Source organism: Zingiber officinale, chromosome 6A (assembly GCF_018446385.1).
Source record: "Zingiber officinale cultivar Zhangliang chromosome 6A, Zo_v1.1, whole genome shotgun sequence".
Lineage (NCBI taxonomy): Eukaryota > Viridiplantae > Streptophyta > Magnoliopsida > Zingiberales > Zingiberaceae > Zingiber > Zingiber officinale.
In genome coordinates, this window is record NC_055997.1 from 7,801,067 (window position 1) to 7,809,889 (window position 8,823).

Genomic DNA, 8,823 nt, shown 5'->3' on the forward strand with positions numbered 1-8,823 from the left:
TTGCACCGAAGAGGATTTTTAGATTAATCTTTGTGTAATGCAATCTTCTAGAGTACGAAAGAAAAGTAAAAGATTTGCACAAAATCTAGTTAACATCAAATTTATATAGAGCAGAAATAAACTTCAACAAATTCTACACGTATAAATTCATAATCAATAACACAAATTCACAATTAATATTAATTAGATCATCTATCAAAATAACATGTAAACCCATCCAAAAAAAAGATTAAATCCACGCTGCATTGAATATAAAAATTAAAATTTTATTTTAGGTTAGAAATCAGTCATTATTTGGCCATTGCTTAGCTGCCAAATCAACCATTAACTTAGTGCCAATCAGTCATTATTCTAGTAGAAAACTTGGAAAGTTCACTTTCCCTACTTTTCTTATTCTCAAACACGATGGACAATGTCAGAATTACTCCACTTTCTCTGCTTTGTCTTATTTAACGTCCAATTCAAGCCTTGCATCTTCGTCTTACTCACGGGCTCAGAAAGAAAGAGAGTTGATGAGGATGGAATCGATGAAGAAGAGGAGGATCCTTGTGCTGCTTGTATTGGCAGCCATGGCGGGCTCATTGAGTGAAAGAGCCAGTGGTGGGAGTATAACGAAGAAGGCTTGGAGAACAGTGAGAAGAGTGAACAAGGAAGGGCCATACTTGGGGCTCGTAGTCCCAAACTCCTTCGAGCTGAATCCTCTTCTCCAGTCCTCCAACTTTGTCCACAGTCCACGTCTCCCTTTCTTGGATCTTGCAGGTGCATGCTTTCCTCTTAATTCAGCTACATCCCCGAGAACATGATTGAAGATGATCCATTCAAGTTTCCCTTTTCAAATTTTGATAGAGTTTGTGTATTAAATTGACATTGTCGATTCAAGTTTGCTCCTTTTATATTTGTTTTAGCAGATAACATCAGTAGAGAAGCCTAATTAATTGATTGTTTTTGTTTCATGTGAATGGAAGGAAGGAGATTTCGATTTGGAACAGTGGGAAAAGAGAAGGTTATTGTGGTGATGACAGGCTTGAGCATGGTATAATTTCCAATTATAATGAAATAATGAAGAGTTAATTATACAATACTAATTAACTGTGAGTATAATTACATTCTTTTAATCTAATTGCAGCTTAATGCTGGTTTAAGCACCCAGTTGCTTCTGACTCTCTTCGATGTGAAAGGAGTTGTGCATTTTGGAATTGCTGGGAATGCAAACCCTGATCTCCAAATAGGAGATGTAACAATTCCTCGTCGATGGGCTCACACAGGCCTTTGGAATTGGCAGGTGAGATATATCGAACAAGAAATCAATAAAAATTGCTTGAATCTGAAAACTCTGAGTCGACAAAGTCAAGCATGAAGACTAGTCACTGAAAATGACATACAATAAACAATTCAAACAAAGTGATTTAATGGCTTCACGTAAAAAGATAGACTAGTTAAATATATTTGACTTCGATCATATGATTCAATCATATATGAGAATTACTGATTTCTAGGAAAGTTCCTTATGCATCCATTGAATTAAGCTTCTAATTTGGTGTTTTCATAACCTTGACAGAGAAATGGAGATGGTCCAAATGATGAACTGGCCCTGGAGGCCACTGGCGACTACACAAGAAGAATTGGGTATCTCAATTTTTCAGATTATGATGCGATCAAAGAAGGAAACTTACTTAACAGCGTTTGGTACCAACCTGAAGAGATTTTTCCAGTGGATGGAATTCCAGAAGTCAGACAGCATGCCTTCTGGGTTTCTGTCAACAAGAACTACTACGCACTCTCCAGGAATCTAGAGGTGATAGTGATGATGATTATGAGGCCGGAAAACTTCGTGATCTTGCAAGCTAATTCTTGACTTGGAAATATATACTTATTCTCGACAGGGCTTGAAGCTGCCGCAGTGCATCAACAGCACATGCCTGAGGAGGAGGGCGAAAGTGCTGAGGGTGGAGAATGGTTGCAGTGCCAACGCATTTGTTGACAATGCAGGATACAGGCAGTTCTTGAGGAATAAGTTCAATGTTACTCCGATAGACATGGAGAGCGCCGCCGTCGCGCTCGTTTGCCGTCAGGTACGCGTGCCTTTCATCGCCTTCAGAGCGCTGTCGGACCTCGCGGGTGGTGGCTCCTCTGAATCCAATGAAGCTGCTGTTTTCAGTTCACTGGCCGCTCAAAATTCTGTGGACGTTGTGATAGAATTCATCAATCTCTTGCAATGAAGTGGGTGCCTTATGAATTCTGTGTTAGAAGAAGGAAAAGTAATTGGGCAACAGTAGCGCAATAATTAATGTTCTTGAAATTGATGTATCCATCACAAACTCAATGAGAGATTTTTGCCATTGAGTTAATTTACTAGTTGTTGAAACGTCGTATGAATAATGGTTTAGAAAAATATTAATAATTTAATTTTTGTAGAAATATAAAAGATAAATAATTATTGTGTTGTAACACACTGTAGAATAAAATAAAAATCAATTACTATATGTCTTGTATGTACATAAAAGATTGGATCTATTATAGGATATGTAATTTCAATATTGTCACATCAAATTTTTAGTACAACTTTGACTTAAGATAAAGTTCAGAAAGTAATAATTGAAGTCAACTAATTTCAAATGTTGTATTGACAATAGTTTTATATTCAACCTTAGTGCTTAAACGAGATACTGTAGGTTTTTTTTTAATTCTATGAGATATATAATGTTTCGTTCCATAAATATTACATATCTACTATTAGAGTGTCTGTCTTTAAGAGAGTTTGCCCAATCTGTATCACTATATGCATGTAAACATTGAGATGATTAACAATATAAAAGGAGATCATAAAGAATAATACCTTTGAGATAGCGAAATATTCTTTACACACATTTCTAATTTTGTTTGATCCTGCCCTGAAGCTAAGTGGACGGCTGTCGGGAAATACCGCTGATGTGGATCTCCGTGTGCGGTAGAAACACCTCGCTCCTGCAATCACAAGTCGTTAGTGCCAAGCCGGGAAGGGGTTCCTGACGACGACCCTCCGACGCTCAAGTCACACAACGGCAAGAAGAGAAATGAAAGAAATGAAGAAGTGAATGGTGGTGCTCATAGACGTATCTGCGCGTACCTCCGCGGGTGACCACTCCTCTTCTTATATAGAGCTTCGATGGGTTGACTACACACTTCCCGAGCGGACACGACTTCCTAAGCTTTCCTCAATAGCTAATATCGGGAAAGGATCCCTGACACCTTACCTTAACGGGGCGGACGCATTTATGCCAAGGCATCGCAATCTTCTTACGTACGATTTCCTGTCCATTCGCGCCGTCAACTGGCGGCATTGACTCCCAAAAGGATGTTAAGATATATTTCCCTTCTTAAATGTCAGCCGTTAATCTGATGTCACTTCCTTTGGTCTATCCGGCTGGCTCACTCTTTGGTCTTTGACGGGTATCTCTATTCCGATCGGTATGAGTATCTCTTTCCCCGACCCTCCTTAGATTCGGCCCGCCTTCTTTGAACTCTTTAGGCTGATTGGGTTGCGGGCTTGGCCTCACCGCCACAAACTCCTCCTGCCGCTCGACCCATGGGGACTTTGTCCCGGCTAGTCTCTTAGCCGACCGCCCTTTGACTTTGACGACCATCCGAATGTTGAACCTCCTCGGCGGTAGGCCCCCCTAGGTCATCACCGGATCACATCCCTCCCCCTTAAGTCTAGTCGAAGGAGGCTATAAGTCCGACTGACTGGACTAACTGGTGCGAAAAGACAATCTCTTGCCGGGTTTTTCGATCAACTATGCCTCTCGGCCAGCGCTCGGTTATCTGGACTTGATTTTCCTTTCGACGGGGTGCTCTCGGCTAGCCGATCGGCAGGGACGAACGACTGTCTGAGATGTACAACTTGCTTAATCGGATTAGGGAGCCGTTGCCTGGGTGATCTCCGCAAAATCTCTCGGAAATCGTATCACCATGACGCAATAATGTGCCGTGATCTTGTCCGAGCGCTGAGTCGATGGACGCTGGGGACGTGGCACGCTCCGCTGTCTCCGACTGATGGTGTAGATCTCCAGCGAACCTCAAAGAAGCCGAGCCGGGAGGGGTTTCCCGGCGACGACCCTCCGACGCTCAAGTCAGGCAACGAGAAACGAGAGAGGCAGCGTAACTGTGGCTACAGTGAAGATTGCGCATACCTTCGTCGACGTGTAGGGGTCCTTATATAGGACCTCGGGGAGGCGCGGGCATACTTCTCTATGCGTGCACACTTCCCCAAACATACCTTAACGAGCCCCTGTCAGAAAAGTACCTCTGACATCATTCCGCAATCGTTCGAGCATATTCCGGATGTGACGGAGGAAGCTTCCACCGTATGATCCTGTGTACGGCTCGGCCGCCAACCATGCTGCCTGTCGGCGGCAGACGTCTCGAGGATGATGTTATTCCTGTCTCCATATCACTTCTGTCTCGGTTGTATGTTCGGATGAGATCGCTCCTGCCTGTCTTTGTTGCCTTGTGCCCTGGCCGAACGGACAACCCGCTTGGCCATGAAACCTTTTTACCTAGAACATCGGAAACCCGACCCCTAGTCGGGTTGTCTTTTATTCCACGGGGGATTCCCGGTCGGTCGGCCATCTCAGTCTAGTTGGTTGGGTAGTCGATCGACCCTCTCAGTCCGGTCGGTCAGGTCTCAGGGTTAAATCTCTTTGACTTCCACGTGTCGTTGACTTTCCGCCAGCGAGGGTCCCCCGTCCTTACCACCGGATCACATGCCTCCCCCTCAAGTCTAGTCGAAGGAGGCGTAAAGTCTGACTGACTGGACTGCCGGTCGGTCAGAGCGACACCACTCTGCCACTTTGATATCTATTATTTTTTTGTGCCTAATTGGGCTCTTGAATTGAGCATTTTGCATCTTCTCATATGATTAATTCTTGTTTTATCTTATATCTTATGAGTTGAGAATTATTTAGAGCCTTGTTGCATTTTCTATATATTTCTTGTGGAATCTTATCTAATAATGGTACTTTATTTGTTTTGAAGGAATAGGCTCATTGGACTACAAGAATTTGGATTGGGCCCGATCCATTAAATGGAGCTTTCCTCTTGAGCTAACCCATGTCAAACCTTCTCATAAAATCCCTAATTTTCCTCCTAAACTAAGCCCTAAACCAAATGCAAATCCCGGTTCAAACCTTGGTATAAAACCCAAGAGAATCGCGGATGAACAGTGGGTTGTGCCTACTGTTCATCGTGCCATCGGCGATTTCCTCTCCGTGAGCGCGTGCGCATGCCCCCGATTCCAGTGAACAATCACATTCTGAATTCCAGATCCATGGAGGAAGAGTAAGGGAGCTGCTGACCTAATTTCCTGAAGCTGGAGGGTTACAAAAGAGGTCTCGATGGCAAGCTTTGCTGCGATCCAAATCTTCATTTCTGCCCCTGTTCAAACGGTGTTGACAGCAGGAGATCATCAGCCATCATCGGGAAGAGTTAGAGAGGTCTCTCTAGTGTTTACCGACTTGATTCCAGCCACAATCATCGATCCATCAGCAAGCAACAGCTGCTCACAGATTTGAATCACAGATCCAGATTTCGACAATTTCACACAGATCTGAACTTGTGTTCTTCCAGAGAGGTTTCTTTGGCTAGGATCAGCGGGTTTTAGATCTGAACTCGGATCAGCTGCGTTCTCTTTTCTGCTTTTCTGGATTTCGCAATTGAGGTTTCAAGTGAGGACTCTTGTGTGACGACAAGAGTTGTGATTCAAGAATTGGTTGTGATTGGAATTGGTTTAGTTTTAATCTTGCATTTCATTACTGTTTTTAGCTAGATCTAGATCTCGGTTGTAGCATAGTTGGAGCACAGATCAATTTCTTTCCAGAATTTTGTTTTTAATCCCTGTTCTTTGCTGTAGAATTTCCAGCATGTTTCTTTTAATGAAAGTAGTTTACAATCCTTGTTTTAGATGCAGTAATTTCAGTAGTTTATGTTGGATTAGTTAGTTTCTATTTTTGTTCGTTGATACAGCAATTTCAACAGAATTTTCTTTAGTGTAATTAGTTTCCAACTTTGTTTCAGAGAAGAATGTTATCGTTTTATCATTAAAGAGTAGTTGTTGTTTGATTGCAATTGTTTTTGCTTGTTAAGAATTACTTGAATCGTTTCAATTTTGAGTAGTTGACAATTTTAGAGAATTGCTTTGTTTTATTTCACTTCTCTTCAGATTTTAACCATGAGAATTCTGCAGTTTATTGTTTTTGCATCTTTGTTTTCTTTAGATTTTGTCATCGAATTTGTTGTTTCTTTAAATCTGAACGAGTAGTTCTAGTTTGGTTCCTTTAGATGTCATTTCTGCAATTAAATTCTGTTTCTCTTGTTTCTCTAGTTGGGTATCTTTATTTTGTTTTTGCATTTTCCATCGCTGCAATTGTAGTTGTGACAAGTTCCTTCACAAATTCAATTCTGCAATTTAAATTCTGATGTATCTCTTTTAGTTTCTAAATCATAGAGTAAGTTAGTTCTCTTAAGCTAGGATTTAATCATTACTTAGTATCAGATTATTAGCTGCATTTAAATTCTTAAATTAGGATTTGAAACAAAACTAAATACCCCCATTTTATCAGGAGAAAACCAAAAAATAATAATAATAATTCTAGTCTAAGATCAAACATTCTACTACTAGTTTCCTTGAGATATTCGACCTTGGCTTTTTACTACAACAATCTAGAGTAGTTAAGGGTTTTCAAGATTAATTAATTTGGAGTTCACACGTGACAGTCAATTCCAACTTGTCAAATTTTGGCGCCGTTGCCGGGGAGACTAGTAGAGTTTGTTTGTTGTTAGATTGTGCATAGTTTGTCTTTCCTTTGTTTTCACTTTCTTGATTTTATTGTCTATCCAGTTTTGTTCTAATTATTGATTTTTGGTGGTATGACCAGGTCTTCATGTGATAAGTTACTTGATATTGATCCGGAAATTGAAAGGACCTTTAGAGCTTTGAGAATTTAGGAGAAAATTTCAGAGGACTCAGGAAGTTCTTTATCATCTTCAGATACCCCCATGACTGATCATAGTAGGACAATGAAGGAGCTTGCAGCCCTTGATGAAGCTTTCAAATATTCATGCATCACTTATCCAACTCTAGCTGGTGATTTTGAGCTAAGATTAGGGTTGATTCATTTGCTTCCCAAATATCAAGGATTATCTGGAGAGGACCCAAACAGACATTTGCATGAATTCCATGTGGTTTGTTCAACTATGAAGCCACAAGGAATTTCAAAAGAGGATATCAAGCTAAGGGCTTTTCCATTTTCACTTACGGGAGTAGCAAAAGATTGGTTGTATTATTTGCCACCGGGATTTATTACTTCTTGGATTGACATGAAGAAGGCTTTCTTGGAGAAATTCTTTCCGGCCTCGAGGACTGCAACTATTAGGAAAAGCATCTATGGGATTCAACAAGTGGTGGGAGAGACACTTTATGATTATTGGGAGAGGTTCAAGAAACTATGTTCAAGTTGTCCTCAACGCCAAATAAGTGAGCAGTTATTAGTCCAATACTTCTATGAGGGTTTATTAGCTATGGACAGAAGTATGATAGATGCAGCAGCTGGAGGAGCTTTAGTAAACAAGACTCCAGAGCAAGCACGGGAGCTAATTTCGAACATGGCTGAAAATTCACAGCAATTTGGAAGTAGAGCCCTCACTACTAGAGGGGTTGGTGAAATTCAAATGATTTCTAATGAACAAAAGGAGATAAGGAATTCATTGATGGAATTGACAACCTTGGTGAAACAATTAGCCTTGAACAATGCTACTCAACCTTCTGTTGTGCCAAGTATGCAATTTCCATGTAAACAAAGCATAGTTTGTAGCATTTGTTCGAGTCAAGATCACCTTTCAGAACTTTGTCCAAATCTCCATCAGGATGAATCTTTGGCAGCTTTCTCTAGAGCTCAATTTCAACAAAAACATGATCCTTATTCATCCACATACAATCCGGGGTGGAGAGATCATCCGAATTTGAAGTATGGAAATTCATTCTATCAACAACCGTCTTCAAATCAGCAATTCCAGCAACCTAATCAGTAATTCAACAATCGCAGCAGGGTTTTCAGCAGCAAAATCAGCATGTCCAACACCATTACCACCCTGCAAATCAATTCCAGCAACAATTTCAGCCCTATCAGCAGTTTCAAAATCAGAATCAGCATTATCACTCTCAAAATCAGAATTTTCAGCAAGGGCAGAATGTTTCACAGCAAGCACTTCCAGCACCAACGAGGTTGAGTTTAACTCAAGGAGGTTCTAGTAATGCTTCTAATTCTGATGCACAGCAAACTAGATTGGAGGAATTAATGCAGCAAATTCTTCAGCAGCAACAAAATCAGGAAAGGCAGATTGGGCAATTGGCTTCTAGCATTAATCAGATTCAAGCTCAGGGATCGAGTCAATTGCTATCTCAAACAATTCCGAATCCTCACTACAAGAAAATTGGGATTCTACAACACTTAAACGCTTTTTATGAAAAGCGTTGTCTATTTTGTTTTAACAACGCTTTTAGTGAAAAGCGTTGTCTATTTCATTATTTCTTATTAATAGACAACGCTTTTCTAAAAACCATTGTCTATTAGTGATTTTTACGGGTCAAAGACAACGCTTTGTAAAAAGCGTTGTCTATTAGACTGATTTTTAGTGTCTACGACAACGCTTTTTAAAAAGTGTTGTCTATGTTTAAAATCTCATCTAAATCTTGATTAATACAAATCGTTGGATCTAAATCTTGATTAATACAAACCGTTGGATCTAGGTAAGGAATAGAAAACCCAAACCCTTCTCCCAACTTCTATC

At 40.5% G+C, this 8,823-nt stretch overlaps 2 protein-coding genes across 3 annotated transcripts; both read left to right on the forward strand.

Moving 5' to 3' along the window:
* Nucleotides 1-423: 423 nt before the first annotated feature.
* On the forward strand, nt 424-2,382 carry LOC121993693 (bark storage protein A-like). The gene is made up of 5 exons (XM_042548041.1): nt 424-759; nt 966-1,033; nt 1,127-1,282; nt 1,559-1,795; nt 1,884-2,382. Exons 1-5 carry the CDS (start codon nt 513-515, stop codon nt 2,217-2,219), a joined length of 1,044 nt encoding a protein of 347 aa, XP_042403975.1. The 5' UTR covers nt 424-512; the 3' UTR covers nt 2,220-2,382.
* A 2,500-nt stretch (nt 2,383-4,882) lies between these two features.
* Nucleotides 4,883-8,540, forward strand: LOC121995713. 2 transcript variants are annotated; one of them, XM_042549464.1, is made up of 2 exons: nt 4,883-5,746; nt 6,912-8,540. In XM_042549464.1, exon 2 carries the CDS (start codon nt 7,033-7,035, stop codon nt 8,062-8,064), a length of 1,032 nt encoding a protein of 343 aa, XP_042405398.1. In that variant the 5' UTR covers nt 4,883-5,746; nt 6,912-7,032; the 3' UTR covers nt 8,065-8,540. The 2 variants fall into 2 exon arrangements, with proteins under 2 accessions (XP_042405398.1, XP_042405399.1); XM_042549465.1 differs by having other exon boundaries at nt 4,883-5,702.
* Nucleotides 8,541-8,823: the final 283 nt, after the last annotated feature.